Source organism: Myiozetetes cayanensis, unplaced genomic scaffold, assembly GCF_022539395.1.
Source record: "Myiozetetes cayanensis isolate MyiCay16 unplaced genomic scaffold, myiCay2020 scf17, whole genome shotgun sequence".
Taxonomy (NCBI): domain Eukaryota; kingdom Metazoa; phylum Chordata; class Aves; order Passeriformes; family Tyrannidae; genus Myiozetetes; species Myiozetetes cayanensis.
Genome location: NW_026087378.1, coordinates 4,101,878 through 4,118,497, shown reverse-complemented (window position 1 = coordinate 4,118,497; position 16,620 = coordinate 4,101,878). Strand labels below are relative to the sequence as shown.

At 51.8% G+C, this 16,620-nt stretch overlaps 1 protein-coding gene across 1 annotated transcript in view; it reads right to left on the bottom strand.

Annotated features, from left to right (window-relative positions):
* DPYSL3 (dihydropyrimidinase like 3) overlaps positions 1-16,620 on the bottom strand; it is a 31,427-nt gene that overhangs the window by 2,379 nt on the left and 12,428 nt on the right. The window contains 10 exon segments of the mRNA XM_050312065.1: positions 238-408; positions 750-891; positions 2,989-3,145; positions 3,905-4,025; positions 6,506-6,574; positions 7,688-7,768; positions 8,079-8,140; positions 8,253-8,417; positions 9,454-9,638; positions 11,882-11,970. Coding sequence (XP_050168022.1) covers positions 238-408; positions 750-891; positions 2,989-3,145; positions 3,905-4,025; positions 6,506-6,574; positions 7,688-7,768; positions 8,079-8,140; positions 8,253-8,417; positions 9,454-9,638; positions 11,882-11,970 — 1,242 coding nt within the window.

The window sequence follows — 16,620 nt, the reverse complement described above, 5'->3', positions numbered from 1 at the left end:
GCCCTTACACCTGCATGGGCCAGGGTCAGGAGAAGAACACCCAAGCAAGAAAAGCACCATGTGCAGAGCCCAGGGCTCATGGACATCCAGTGACAGCTGGCACGCCCAGAGCCTGGGCTCAGTTCTCCTCCTCAAAGACAGACAGGGCAGCACCAACTCCCAGCAGCCAGGCAGCCTTTCTACAGAGCTACTCACACCCCACCCTCCTGCATTCACACAGATGAGCACAGGACTTACAGACTGGTGGGTTTTTGCCGTGATGATCTTCACTGCATCAGGATCCCATATAACCAGATCACTGTCTGAGCCCACTGCTATTCTCCCTTTCCGTGGGTACAGGTTGAAGATTTTTGCAGCATTAGTGCTTGTCACAGCCACAAACTGGTTTTCATCCATCTTTCCTGTGGCCTGCTCGGACACAAAGAGAACTAAGTTGTCTTTTTGGGGAAAGGGAGATTAAGAGCCCTGGGAAGCACCAGACTCCCTCCCACACGAGATGCCAGCTGGCTGGGCACAGGCTGCTGAGGCTAATCTTACCACTGGCACCAGACAGACCAAGAAGTTGGGGCACAGTCACAGCTCCAGGCTGTTCACCCTGAACCTACAAAAGCTGCCTCTCCTGCTCCAGTTTGGTTTGACTCCCAGAGTCAGAGAGGGGGCAAGCAGCTGGGTGCCCAGCTCTGTGGGGCAGGAGCATAGGTGTGTGAGGTGGCAGCCAACTCTGCACCCCTCCCTGGCGGGACTCTCACCACTGCCTTGTCCCAGATGATTGACATTCGCTCCTCTATGCCGTTGGTCCCTTCTGGGATGGCTGTGAAGTTGTCTTTTCCGATGGCTTTCTGCGCAGTGCTGAAGGTACAGTGAGCGCTTCCTGAAACCTGCAGGTCACCACTGAGGGGTGGTGGAACAAGCACAGTCAGTCGTTCTGTAGTCAGACAGCAGCAGAGACACAAGGGACATGGATTTCCTCTGGCCACAGGCAGTCCCTGGCTCAGTTCTATTTTACTCTGCACCCTCATTTCCACGGTCCCTCAGCCTTAAGACTTCCACCTGACCCAGCCCCTGGGGCAGCCGTGTCACCTGGGGGCAAGAGACCCCTGCCACACTGTGCTGCCTGCCTGAGAATGGACAGCATCCTGCACACAAGGGGAAGTGAACAGCTCAGCTCCCAGGGAACAAACAGGGTGGCCTTTGTGTCAGGCCAGAAGATGTCCTTTCATGCCAGGCTCCATCATTTGCACGAGCACAAACAAAAAACATCCCCAGTGCAAGTCAGAACACCTATTTCCATCAGTTTGTTAGGTCTGCTTGGGAGAGTCCTTTTTCCACACAGAGAGGAAGAGGCCTCTCTGCTCCAGGACTGTCCTGCACAATCAGCCCTTGTGTCATGCACTGCCAGCTCCTGCACCCCGAGGGCAAGCACAGCCCTCTCTGGCCCCACAAAAGCCTGTGGCAGTGAGATGGAGGGAGTTGGGAGTGCCCAGAAGCAGCTCTCTCCAGGAGGCCCAGAAACACTTGACTGAGATGCTCTGCACCCCATGCCATTGTCCAGACCCCTCTACCCAAAGGGGTCACTGAATGGATGAGATACCCTGACCCATCCCGCTCCTCGGGAACAGGCAGAGCCAGCGAGCTGCCAGCAGCCAAGGCAAGCAAGGAGCTGTCCATGGCTCCCTGAAAGTCACCCAGCTGCTGCCGGGTCCTCAGGGAGCAATGGACAGACAGCAGCTGGAAAGTGATCACTGCCAGGAGAAAGGAAGCAGACCAAGGCAGGCCAGCTCCCGGCACTGCCCATGTGAGGCGAGATGCCTCCAGCACCCAGACAGTGCAGACACAGCAACTCTGCGAGGCTGTGAACCAGCCCTAATCCACCGTTAATCTCCACCTTCCTCTGATAATTTCTGCCGTATGTCTGATGGACTGCACAGCCAGAGGCCTGGGCTCATGACACAACATGCTTCCTAATCTCCACCAGATTTGTCCTGGTGGAGGAAAACAAGTCATCCAGCCCAACTGGAGCCTCACAACCTCTCTTCCCACTGCACCCCACAGAAAACAGTATGGCAAAGGTGTCAGGACAGACATCTGTGGGCTGCAGGGACTCAGAACTACACATCTCTCCTCTGAGGTCTGAAGTAAATTGGAAGGGGAAGATTAGAAAGCCAGTACAGATTCTATGATTCTAAGACTGCATCCCTTGCTCATCTCAGCAGAGGTGTTTCCAGGGTTACCTCAAAGGTCATTTCCATTTACAACTCCCTCAGTGTCAGCCACCCCTGGCTAACACAGACCAGCCACCACACGCACAATCAGACATACAAATGCAGGGTGAGGGGGGTGTGTGATGGACACAGGGCACGTGGGCAGGGCCAGGAATGTGCTGTGTCCCCACAGCTGCTGCACAGGCCTTGCCAGTGAGAGGATGGAGTGTAACTGTGAAAGGTCACAGTAAATTGCTGAAGTGCTTTTATTGTCTGTCTTTGTTTTCAACAAATCCCTTCCCTACCCCCTTGCCTTTGGGGTGAGAAAAAGACCTACCATCCCAGCCAGATGTGCAGGAGCTGTTCCTAAAGGCCTCATGCACTTTACAGCCTCTGCTACTGCTCACCTGTACAGGTGTGAGAACACATCTGCTTTGTATTTGACTGGGGTCCCCACCAGCCTGTGACACCTGTAACCCTTCCATATTCTCCTGCAGCATTCCAACCCAGGCAGCCATTCCTCACTTCTCCAGCTCTCTTCAGGGCATTTAAAATGGTTCATGACTACATGTCCTTGTATTTTTCTCATTACTGACGTTAAGCTTATGGTGCCTCTCCTGTCCTCCCTCCACTCTCAGGGATAAACCACCATGGCCTGGAGTCAGAGCCATTTCACCAGTTAGCTCAGTAAATACCTACAGGGAAGTGGTTCATACTGGACTAACCTCTCCATTCCCTATCCAGAGTCCACTTCCCCCAGCAGCATCCCCAGCAGAGTGTCACTCACCTGGCCAGGAGGGAGTTGATGTAGTCAGGAGTTGTTGGGTCCGGGCTCAGTGGTGGAGAGACCACAAATGCCGCGGCCTTGGCCCAGTTCTTGCTCCAGTAGTGTGTTCCATCAGTCCCCAGACTGGCCGTGATGGGCTCACCAAACACCACGATGCCTGAAAAATGCACAGAAAGGATGTTGTTTCTTGGAGCCTGCAGGCATTCTCTGCTCTACAACACTACCAACAGACCAGGGAACACCCAGACCCATGTCAGGCTGTCCTGCACTGCTGGCCTGGGCCTCCAGTGCTGGGTTGGGCAGGAGAGACAGCAAGTCCTGCAGCAAGCCCTGCCTGCCACCACTGTAGGCTCCTCCTGCTCCAGGGCACAGATCTCAGAGCACCAGCCTCCCCCGTCACAGCTCCTGGGGTGGGGGCACAGAGCCCACTGAGCACAACTGTGGATATGCCCACACACCTGTGGGGCATCCCTGTACTCCACCACCAGTGACAAACGGAGCCCCCAGCCACCTCAAAAGGCACCCAGGCACCTCCAAGGGGCCAGCACTTCAAAGGGAGGCCAGAGCTATGTGCAGCAGCTCAAACCACCAGCATGTGCATTGAACAGGTACCCTCAGTGAGCCTTTCACAGCCACAGACAAAGCAGTGTTTAAAGCATTGCTCCTACCTGTGCCCCACATGATGTTACCTGATGTGACAACAGCAGGTGGCTCTATGTGGCCTGATGCAGTGTCCCCCTGCCCTTTACAAATCAGGCAAACCCCTCAGCTAACTGCTCAGCAGAAGGGGAAGCACTGCACAGCACTCAAAGTACAGTGGTGGTCTTGGCAAAACAACCAACGGGTCGTGGGGGCCACAAAATCCAGGATCCTGGCAGCAGCAGCAGGGCAGAGTGCAGCACCAGCTGCCACTCACCTTTTTTTCTGGCTTGTGAGATGAGGTCAGCAGCGCTTTTGCTCATCACTTTAGTCACGTAGAGAGGACAGTTGGTCTGGCTGGCAATAGTGATGGCCCGGAAGACAGCTTCTGCTTCCAGCTGGAAGAGAGGATGGCACACAGCTGCAGAGGAGCACTGGGTGGGCAGGGAGGAGCCCCTGCCCCTCTCAGCACACCATGGATTGCACCCTGTGTCCTTGCTTTTACCTTGACTCCCCAAGGGCAGGTTAATCAGGGAGATCTGAGGGGGAAAGCTTCAGTCTCCCCAAGGCCTGGCCAAATTGCAGGCTACAGCAACACAATGCCTGGCACAGGAGCACTGCCTGGACCCTGCTCCATGCCCAGAACAGGAGCACTGCCTGGACCCTGCTCAGGGGCCAGTAAAGCTGCATCTGCTGTTTTTTCCACTGCCTGGTTCCAGCTCTCTTGACAGCTCAGGGAGCCCAGGGACTGCTGCCGAGCCAGCCAGCACAGCTCACAGGCTGACACCAGGCAGCAGAGGGTCAGCCCTTCCAGAGCACTCCCTGCTCCAGGTTGTCCCATGGCTGCAGCAGGTTTAACCAGATGTCCCTGCCACCCCCATGGATGGGTGCAGGGGGCCATGCCTGGCAGGCTGCTGGCACTGGGGCCTGGCTGTCCTGCTGCTCACCCCAGCCTGCTGACACCCACCCCGCCTCACTGGCCTGCTCTTACTGGAGGGCGGATTTCCATCAGGAGGGATATCTTTGGACTATTACATCAGTCTGTGTTCAGCCAGAGCTCAACCCCAGAGTTCTGCAACTGTTTGCTCTACAGTTTGGTTTCAAGCTTCGGAATGAGGAAGTTCAGAACAGAAGCCTTAAAAAGACACCACTGATCCAGCCCCTGGGGCAGCTCCTGGGGCTGTGCCAGCTGAACTGTCCTGGAGCAGGAGAAGCAGAGCACTGCACCCAGACATACACACCCCCCTACGCCTCTCAAATAGCTGGGCTATTTGCTGTACAGTGAAAAGAGGTTTTTTCTCTTCTGCTTTAAGACCCTTTAAATAGAAATTTAAGCAAGAGAACATTTTTATCAGCACACTTATGGACTGCAGTAGTTGATAGTGTTTAACATGTAGACAGGAGCAAACAGCCAATACTCCCCACAGCAGGTTACAATCTGGAGCAGCACCATCCTGCCCTACCAAGTCACCATCATCACCAGAAAGAAAAACTTGTCTTTAACCTGCACTGAGGTCCCTCCAGGACAGAGCAGACCCATGGAGCCACAGACCACCCTCCCAGTGCTTTGCACCTGTGGGCTTTATGGGGTAGCAGGGTCACTTGTATTCCACCTGAACATTTTCCCAGGTAGAATGTGTTGTGGAAGAAGGACACTGTTTATTTTCAAAGGCAATGAGATTTGGATTTGGCTGAACAGATGATATCTAGAGCGTTGCAGTGTTCTCAGTTGCCTTATGCTTTAATGGCATTTCAAGATCAAACGCTCGACAATGTTTTACTGACTCTGGGAGAGATCTGCAGTGCTGTCTTATGGTAATAGGACAGTTCTCAAATCCTGGCATGACCACAGCATCCCTTAATTGCACCTTAGCTTGCCAGCTAGTGGTAACAGGTTAGAGTCAGAAAAATAAATGGCAGCTTACACACAGAGGGATTCTGAGCCACTGATTTGACACCGAGACTCTTCCCTGTATAAAAAAATGCTTTACACTCTTGTACTTCAAAGAAAATAAGCAATGTATTACACTAGGCTGTTGTTACCAGCCCTAATACAGCCAACTTCTTACACTTTTAATTTGAGCCAACTGATTTTATTTCAGAGGGCCCTGAAGTACAAATCCGTCCCTGTGCTTCCCTGCTTGGCACTGCTATTGTACCAAATTCCTATTGTTTTCTTCTTTCACATGTTGTGGAAAGTTAAAGCACCTCTCAGCAGGGAGTTATCTCAAGGAAACCTATCTAAAATTAGACTAAACTCAGATTAATGGACCAAACAGAAAAATACCCTGCAAGCTAAAATTAGAAGTAATCTAATTAGTATTCTGACAATGATTTGTAACCAGGGAATTCCCCCTCTCCTTCCCTCCCACTCCTTCCACCAATGGCTTTGTCCATCTGACTCTCAAACATGCTTTAGACTCTAAGCAGATATAAAGCAGGAAGAGGCTGGAATCTGTCAGCATTCAGATGTGTATAGTGAATTCTCAGAGAAACTAAAACTCATCATTTGATTCTTCTCAGGCCTCTCCCAGACGTGGAGTCACCTATACAAGACAAATGCCCCCCATCCAGCCCCAAAGGCTGCTACAGCCTTTTAGACATTTTTGTTGATTGATTCCTCTCTGTGAGACTCAGAAGAAGGGCTTTGTCTCTGCTAGGCAACTTGAGCAGAACTGAGAACTGTTTGTCACAAACATGCACCTCTCTCTTTCCTGGGCTGAAGATGAACAAGACAGTAGTGTCTGTATAAATGGATTCCCCTGGAAGCAACCACACACACCTCTGCCACAATGTTTGCCTGGCCCCACTACCTTGCTGCACTGTGACTGGGGAAGCTCTTCAGTGCAGCAAGGCTGAACTGTCCTCAGCATCTTACCTCCTCAGGCCTGCTCAGCACGTGGCCCTCAGGGCCTGTTATTCCCATCTCCAACATCCTGGCTTGTTCCTAGGACATCAAAAGAATAGAGGGCTGTAACAAGACTGAAATCATCAAACAGAAAAGTAGATCCCTTCTGTATCAAGCCCTTCCCTCAGGACCATCACCACCCTATGTCCTGTCTCAGCCATGGTGAGAGGCTGCTGCATCCTCAAGGGGTTTGAGAGAGAAGGAGGAAGGATGGGGAAATGGGAGAGCAGACACTGACTGAAATCTCTTCAATGAAACAAGCAGAGTGTGGAGGCAAGAAAAGGGTGCAAAACTCCCCAGCCCTTCCAGTTCCCAGGTTTGTGAAGTGTTACAAATTAATAGGTTGGGGGCATTTTGTGGTTAGGCTGGTGCTGAAGTAGAGGTAAGCTCTAGCCAATACAATTCCTCTGATCACTCTCAGTTTTCATGTGAAGGAGCCAAGTTTTCATATGAAGGAGCCATTCACTTGTGCACTGCAGCTCTAAAAGTCCAAAGAAAAACTGATTCTTGTAGTCTGAGAGGATGTTCAAAGAATGACCTCTTGGTTCATGCTCCTTCAACTCCCAAGAATAAGAGACAGAAAAAACCAAGTAATTACAGAGTTTAATTGAGCAATGTCTTCTGTGTCTTAATGAAAATCAAAACATTTGGACTTTCTGTCATCCAGCACCAATTACAACAGAGCAGGCGAAGACAAACTACCCATTTGATCACCAAACCACATCCCTCAGAACACTTCCCTTGTAAATCCAGCTTCATTAGCCAGCTGCTTGCTTGCAGAGAGAAAACTTCTCTCTTGTCACGGCACTCACTTCTCAATGCACTTTACCTCTCCTGACTCATTATGTGCAAAGCAAAGGTCTCTGCCTCTCCACACTGAAAAGAGCTGCAGCTGGAGTGAATGTACCAGAATTGATGGCTACTCTCTTCCATTTAGATAATCAGTAATTCACTATTTCAGATCCACTTATGTACAACATATTAAAAAAAAAAAAAAAAGGTGCTAAATTTGATATTGCTGCTGAGCAGTAAAGATATCACCTTGAAAAAGATGTCCATGCAGCTTTAGAGCCACTTTGCTAATGCCCCACACCAAATCTGCCTGGGATAGATTTTTCAGTCCCTGCGTGCCAGAAGTAGTTAATTAGTTACCTGTGCAATTATATCACCGTTTTCAGCATGAACTTGGGCTATGGCACCCAGCTCTGCCAGGCAGCTGAATATCTCATACAGCTAAAAGAGAGACAAGAAGAAATGATTACTGAGCAGGCAGCCCACTGCCCTGGCACCTCCCATGGCCCCAGAGCTGCCAGGGCCCGGTGCTGCCATGCCAGGCAGTGCTCTGGCCGTGCCAGGACCAGCTCTCTGAAGGACACAGACACCAGCAGATGCTCTTGGTGACTCCACGCCAGACCTGTGCCTCCACTTGCAGCGCAGGAGCTCAGCCAGCCCACGGCCACAGCCTGGGGCAGCCTCACACAGGCAGCCACCCCCACTGCCCCTTCCATCAACACAACCATGGCAGCAAAGGGGGGAGTCTCACCTCGGTGTTGGACATCTGGTACAAATCCTTGTAGGCCATGTACACCATGAAGGAGTTAACGCCTGGGGCAGAGCAGAGAGGAGAGAGGGGAGGTCAGGCTGCCTGCTATAGCCACGCTCCCTGGCTGGGGCACAGGGCTGGCCGAGGCTGTGCAGGGAGCAGCAGGCAACAAACCTTTCTCCTGGACGATGGTGTGCAGCTCCTGCCGGACGCGGTCGCTCCAGCGCGGGATGTCCACGTGCAGTGAGTAGTCACAGCAGGCCTTCCCATCGGCCCACTCCCGCCACCGCTCCAGCGCCTCCGACAGGCTGGACTCGGGCTCCGGCACCACATGGTCCACTGCAGGGGCACAGCAGAGCAAGGCCTGGGCAAGGGCTCCTCCACCGGGCCACCCCACCATGGCCTGGCACCTCCCAACACCCCCGGCTGGTCTCCTCAGGGGCTTCAGGGCAGCTCCCAAGGGGTTCCTGTTACCTTCGCAATGCGTGCTGGCTCCTCAAGAGCATTTATCGGCAGGGAAGTGCACAGAGCCCACGCTTAATGGTCTCTGGCATGGGACCAGGGGCTTTTACAGGCTTCTGCTGAGAAACCGGCTGGAAGCTGAAGGGCCCTGTCATTCCCCATCCCCACTCCCACCCCATTAGCACACAGCCTCCTCCCACACTGCAACACTAATGCACCTTTTATTGCCCACCATGGAATCCCCACACCCTGCCACAATCCATTCCACAAAACATATTTTTTTGGCACAGAGAGAAGGAAAACTGGTGGGGGGAGGACAAAGAACCCAGCCCTTTACTGGAAGGATCAACACTTGCTCCTGCATCCCAAGAAACCCTGCAGTGCACACAGCTGTGACCACTGCACAGCAGTAACACCTGAACCTCAAACCAGTGCACAGCCATGGCCTTCTCCAGGGAAGGACCTCAGAATTCCCTTTCCTTTTTCGTTAGCACTGTTTATTTCTGAACAGTGTGGGATGCCAGCACATTGCTCTGTTCCTTTGCTCAAAGTCATCTGAGCACCACACTGCCCTATTTTTATTTAACAGGGAAGAAAAGTTATGCCATTTTTCGTTTTTGAGGGTCCCAAGGGCAGCAGTGGCTGCAGACAAAGGAGTACTGCAGAGCAAAGGATCTGCATGAGCAAGTGGTTCTATCCACACCTCCTGAATTATCATTTCATCATTACTAAGGATCCAAAGATTCATCCCAATCCTTACTCCCTAGACCACACTGACAGAGATCGCAGAAAATATGAACCATCATGGGCCTTTACAACAAAGAGGACTGAGAAAGAAAAGAGAAAAAGGATCTGGGTGGTGTTGCAGGAGTGCTTGGTGGTGTCACGCACAAGCCCTGCCTGCTGCACTCACTGATCATGGTGGTTCCACCAGCCAGAGCTGCTTTTGTTCCTTGGAAGAAATCATCCACAGCAGTCATTCCCTTGTATGGCATCTGCAGGCGAGTGTGGACATCAATTCCTCCAGGGATCACCATCTTCCCATTGGCTTCTATGGTTTTGACCCCTCCAGGGACAATCAGGTTGTCTCCAATCTGCCTGAGGAGAGCACACCAAGATGGTCACACACAGGAAAACCAGCCACAGCCCAACCCCTGAACAGCTCAGCCAGGAACTGCCAGGTCACCTCCCTGCCAGCAGGAACGCCCCACTCTGTCCCACTCCCAGAGCTGGCAGAGCGAACCCACCCCGCTGCACAGCCACGTGCAGGGTTGTCTGGCTTGCTGACACTACAGTGTGCTTAGTCCAGGGGTGGTTGCCATCTGTCCAGCTGCTGTGCAGGTGACTGGGATGGCACCTGCTGCCTGGGGCAGGCCCTGGGTTGGGCAGCTGGGGAGAATGGCCTTTTGGCCATGCAGATCTCTGCAGTGCGTGGTGAGAAGCTGCCTAGGACACCTCACACCCTATAGAGGGGACAGAGCAGACCTAAGTGCTCACTCAGGGTGCACGGTCACAAAACCCAACACCAGCCCTCCCAGTAAGCTGCACCCCTAATCTCTCTTCTCCCCCGTCCTTCTGCCCACTTTAAGTAAGGCTCAAGTCTGAGGCTTACTTGCAGAGAAAGATGATTTTCACTGTAATGCCACAGCTGCTAGACCAGCTCAGGGCTCATCAGGGACTTGCAGTGCTGCTCACAGCACAAAGTCCCAAGGGTGAAGGGACTCTTGGGGGCTGGGGGGGAGCTCAGCAAGTGCCCAGCCCAACTCCAGCCCGCTGGGTTCACAGCACAGACTCACTGTCTTCCCAAAGAGCTCAGAGTCCTCCCCTCTCACCTTGTCTCCTCCGTGCCCTGAAGGACAGCTTTGCTATCAGCAGGGCCACACTGTAGTGAAGGCAGCTAAAATCACAAGTACCTAAAAATATCTTCTGAAAACAGGAAATCTAGAAAGTTCCTGTATACATCCACTGGTAACCTAATACACAGTTACAGTCCTCTGGAGCCTGTCCTGTCTGAGCACAACTCGAGGTACACAGCCCTCGTGCAGTCCAAGTACCTGAACCTCAGTGCTCCCTTCCCTCAGCCCCTGCCCGCTCAATCCCTTTATCTGTCCATATGTAGCACTCAGCCTTCAAATCTCTTCTTTCAGAAATCCTATTTCCATCAAGCCTTCCTCAGTCTTCCCTGATAAATCAAGATAAAAGACAAGTTGGTTTCAGTGGAAAACTTCTAATTTCCTTGGCACACTGGGGAGGTAAAAATGAGAAGCAAATTCCATTTTTGCATTTTATTCCAGCTTGGTCACTCTGCAGTTTTTTCCTTAACATAACAAAAGTTCTGTGGACAGAACTGCTCGCTCCAGGTCCTCACAGCAATAAGGCAGCAGCTCTTTCTAGTGCTTTTATGGAGATCAGTCTATTACTAAACATTTTAAACTGCTCACTGTATTCTCACCAGAATTCACTTGTGAGAGCATTTTGCTTCCAAGCCAGTGACATTCTGTGACCTCCAGACTGCAGATGAGGCTCAGTGATTTGCCCAAGGATAGTCAGAAAGCCTGTGCCATAACAAGACCTGAAGCTGGCTATGATTTCTGCCTGGGTACAACTACTGTCAGTCACAAATGCTCTTGTTCATCTAAAAACAGCCTCCTAAAATAAAGTCCTACTTCTTGAAGTATTTACCTGCTGCTGGATTTTTAACATATACCACTCTGGTAACACTGGATATTTAACTCTTACCATAGAGCAAGAAATGCCTATTCAAGCCTCTTTGTAATAAACTTCCACAGTTCTTTCACTTCACCTTCATTTCACATGTCCCAACATGACACATTTCCCATGTTTGAACAGCAGACTTTACACAATGGAGCTATTCCTGTAGCTCTGAGGCACACACAGAGAAGCTGGGGGAACTCAAAGGTTTCCCTGCAATTCCTGGAAATCTCAAGAGAGCAGATGACTTGCAGTACAGCACTATCCTTGTTAGTGCTAACAAACAGGATCCTGTGCGGGGTCATTCATGCTAATATGGTTAACACAGGGCAAAACAGGAGTCAAAGATAAATCTTGTTCCTGGTGCAATTAGACACAGCTTTGCTGCACACTGGACACTGTATCACAATCCCACAAGCCTGACTGCAATTCAGTCACTGGAGTTACCTTGAAAGCATGTCAGGCAATCACGTGTGTGCTCACACAGAGAGCTGAGCCTCTGATCACAGAGGGCTATCAAGTTTTCCTGGCTGCAAGTTGGATACAGACCACATCCACAAAAAGCTGGTAACTACCCAGCCTAAAGCTGGTTTAAGGGGAGATGGAGATAATATAAGTCCAATACTTACTTAATGAGGCCATCCTCCATGTAAATGTCAGCATAGAATGACTGGTCATCATTGACTATTCTCCCTCCTTTAATGAGGAGACGATCGCTCTGAGAAGGGAAGAGCACAGCAGTTGTCAGTAACAGGTAATGTACACACTTCATTCACTTTTCACTGGGAGAGTGATTAGACACCAGAACAGGCTGCCCAGGGAGGCTGTGGATGCCCCAGCCCAGTGTTAAAAGCCAGGTTAGATAAGGCCTTGAGCCACCTGGTCCAGTGGGAGGTGTCCCTGCCCATGTCAGGTGGGGTTGGGACTAGATGATCTTTAAGGTCCACTCCAACCCCTTAACATCCTGTGATTCTGTATTTTGCAGTGTCCTGTACAGGGCCCTCTGGGGTGCTCTCCCACTGCTCATCTCAACATGCAATGCTGCAGAAAGATCACACCTGTAATGACACTTGAAACAACAGGACAAGAGCAAGGATTGAAAACTTCATACTCCAAAGGCTGTTTCTGAATGGGACGGGGGCTGCCAGAAACACCACCCAGGCAGAGTGAGCACAAACGAGAGTCACTGAGGACATAGCAAATATGCTTCCATAAAATATACAGAGATGTCAAAAACTTCCCGGGACATTATGCATGTCTGTAGGCAGCATGAGCCACACACCAGTATTTAGAGCGAGCCTGTACTACGGGCATGTCCTTAAATCTTATCCAAATACTATATAAAATAAGTTGCCTTAAAGAAGACTATTTACTTTCTCCTGTTACCACCTTGCAAAGACCAACAACAGGACAGGCAGCCTCTTGCTGGAATCTGTCCCTCCCCTGGCTGTGCTCAAGGTAGTTCTTCTGAGGCATTTCACAGGAGCCCCTGGTGGTCTAGGGGGTAAAGGCGCCGCGCTGTCACCGCGCTGTCACCGCGGAGACCCGGGTTCGATTCCCGGTCAGGGCCACTCCCGGGCAGGTGGGGCTCGTAAGCCCTTAAAGGCAACCCACCTACGTCCTAAGGACCTCGCTGCCACCGTCCAAGCTCGCTTGGCCCCGGCAGATGAACCTTAGGATTAAAGGGTGGGCTCAGTTCCGCGCACACTGTGTCTCACCTAAAAAAAAAAAAATCCAATGCGCAGGCTGGAAGGTGGAAAGACCTTCCCCGGATCTTCGCTCGCGAAGACTGGCCATTATTATTACAAGGCCCGGGAGGCACTGGACTGCATTCCCATCTAATGATTTACCTCCTCCTCTGTTCTCCTTTCTACTGACCAAAGTGGCCAGCAGCCTTCTCCAAAGGAGCACAGGACAGCTGAGGAGCACCCAGACCAGGACTGTGCTTATGCTCTTCCTGCATTCACACTTTTGGACTGGGACAGCTCAGCATACACTGATGGGAGAGGATGGACACTGTCCTGAGGGGAACAGACCCTGTCCCGAGGAACTGGGAAGGCTGAGGTTCTGCTCTTCCACCTACCTCCACCTCCACAAGTCTGCACAGCAGCTGCAGGCAGTACAGGGGCAAACGACCCAAATCTCACACATGGCTGCCGTGGATTCAGGCGACATAGGCTGACTGTGCTGTGCCAGAGAATATGCGTGTCCCTCACTGCTTAAAACACCTCCAGCAACCCTCCATCTCTTGATAACCTCTTACTTTCCTCTCTGATCCCCCCAGTGCCACAGCCTAGGTTTTGGCACAGGAGTACACTCCCCATCTGCAGTCTGAGCCTGGACCAGGGCTGACCAGAGCCTTCAGCAGTGCTCACACGCCAGCCTCACCCTATGAAGCTCTAGCACAATTAATTCCTCTGCAGGGAACCGGGTTTGTTCGCCATCCGCTGCCCCTGGGGCAATTTCTTAAGTATCGCCACAGTGCTGGTAATTTGCAGCTTTCTGCCTGTCAACAGAGAATACTCCTGCGTCCCTGCAGCAGCCAAAGCCCAGAGCCCCGCGTGCGTTTTTACAGCAATCTCATCCACACGCAGCCGAGACAAAGGAACTGGGTGGGGAAAGGCTGGGAATGCCGGCGCGGCTCAGCGCGGGGGGATCACCGCGGATCCCCGGCGGGGCCGCCCACGGCTCTGCCCGTGACCGGCACCCCCCGTGTGGATTTACCTGGATTTACCTTCCCCGCCCAGCGCTGCCCACGGGGAGCCTCGCCTCCCACCACGAAAAGAGCTCAGCCGAGCTGCTCGCCGGTTCCCGTCTCAACCACCATCCTCTCCAACAGGCAGACCTGGGATCAGCCCCGCTTCTCCCCTGACCGCAGCTGACACGTCGGGCAGGTCTGCCCGGGCGGTGCTCTGTGAGTGGGGGTCTGGAAGCAAGGGCACGTTGCTGGTCACAGCTCCTTCCAACACCTTCATGAGCACACGGAGGGAACGGGCAAGCAGCTGAGCTATGGCTCTCATGGAGGAAAACGATGAGTGTTTAAGTAACATACAAGAGACGCAGACAAAAACTACTGAACAATGGTCTCAGGTGTCAGCTATGGATAAATCAGGGCCAAGGTCAGAAACACAAGCAAGAAGAGTCTTGTCTTCTATTTCAGCCAACCATAGGTAGAATTTCTCCCACTTAACCAGTCCCATAATCCCTGGCAGAGCCCCCTTGGCTTTACCTAGCCTACACAATGAGAAAAAAAGAGTCAACTTGCCCAGATCCAGTAGCACAACTGGGCCTCCATTTTTTTGTCTCGCCCATACCCTTTAAACCTCCTCAACTCACCTTCCCCAGTACTGGAGTTCATTCCCACTACAGTGGGAGCAACAACAAATACTGGTGCTGGCCTGCCCTTCCCTACACATTAGACAAGAGAAAGCCAAGGGAGTCAGGCACAGACATCACAGGGGCGGGAGACTGTAGCCCTTGACAATTACTGAATAAACTGTTAATATGAGCTCAGGAAATATGCCTGCTCCCCCCACCCCAAATGGTCATTTTGTGACAGATGTGAAGGGTTGCTCAGTGCTAACTCTGTTAGTACACAAAATTGAGAGGTCCATAATGGCTGGAGCACAAACAAGGCATCCATTCAGGGGATTGGGCACTGCCAGAACCCCCCACGCCCACCCAACAGTGAAGGGGCTGCACTGGCACCCACCCACCGACTTCAGGGAAAAAAATGTAACAAAGTAGAATAAGGAAAATCCAAACGACACATCTACAGGCTCTGGCATAGTTCAGGAGTGCGCCCAGATGTCAAGAGGCGGGGGAAGAAGAAAGGAAGAGAATGAAGCAGTTATGAGGAAACGAGTCTGATTTAATAGCCAGGCTTCTGCAGCACACGCTGCCAGAGTAGCCCCAGACCACAATAAACACACTGTTCCCCTGCCAGGGCTCGCTGTGCCTCTGCACACCCACCACGGCTCCCGCCAGCCAGTGTCAGGCTGTGTCATCAGCCACTGTCAGCAAAGGGAAAAGCTCTCCTGCTCCAGGAGCTGTGGGGCACGGCCAGGGAGGAGCAGCCAGGGCCTGACCCTGGGCACTGCCCAGCACAGCCCCTGGGCGAAGGGCAGTGGTGAGTGCGAGGTGCTGCACAGACATGGCTGCTCGTGGCTCTGCCTGACCACTGGCACTGACCTGTCGGGATCACTGGCCTGATCTCCAGGCCAAGTCCACGCATCCGTCCAGAACAGCTCTGCCAAAACCTGCCAGGATCACCACTAGCCCTCAACACCTCACCACACCAGGAAGCCCTTTTGCTGAACACTCCCTGTCTCTCTGCCTGTTGGCATTTGGGATCAAGCTTTCAAACCCATTTCCCATTGCTTCACGCCCACACTCTGCTCCTGATGCTCTCAAGCATCATCTGGTCCTTTTGAGTTCCCAAAATATCAAGTCGTCTCTTAATATTTCTCAGAGTGATGCTGCCGAAGGAGAGGCAGGCAGCACCTTCCAGAAGGCTGCTGAACCCAGCCAAGAACAGTGCTCACCTCATTTACAAAGCACAAGGGCATAATTAGGGGAGCATGGAAGCAGGTGCATGGTTTTACTGTTTTCTTCCTTGTAAAAGAGACACTAATTGCAGTGGTGTTTCATCAGAAGCTGGTATGTCTTCCTTTACTAACGTATTACAGGACAGCACGGAAGAACCCCTGGCTGGAGTCAAAGGGACAGACAGCCAGCTGCCAGCTATACTGTGATTCCCAGTGGCCTGTGGGCAGGATATGATATAGCAATAGCTGCCAGTTTACCAAAATCTGTTTGAAGCCTTCCTTCCCACTTGCACCTGACACAATATACTGGCCTCCCCATGCCACCTCCTTGCTTTTAGAGGTGGCAGAGACATCACAGGGATTGTGCTCACGGGCTCTGGCAGGGTGACTGGGATGGGCATGGCTCACACAAAGAAAAAATGTGGGCTAGGAAACTATGTTATAACAAAAGCACAACAATTGAGTAATTTTGTTTCAACCAACAGCTCTGCTAACAGGTATTTTATGAAATCAGGGCAAGACTTTAGTCTTTCACCTCTCTTTCTGGAGGAAAACATACTGTGGACAAGAAGGGAAATACTTTGATTATCTCTCCAAACAATCAAAGAAAAGGAACTACTAAAAAGTCTCTCAATAGACACACAAGATTTGAAATGACTACTCTCCTGAGCTGGCCATCCCAGCATCAGCACACATCCAGAAAGTAATACCATGTTTAGTGGTCTCTGATGCATGGTGTACAACCCAAGGCACAGTGAAGAGCAACACATCCATAACAAGCTGATGGAGCCATCACTGAAAAATCCAAAGGCTTGGTTAAC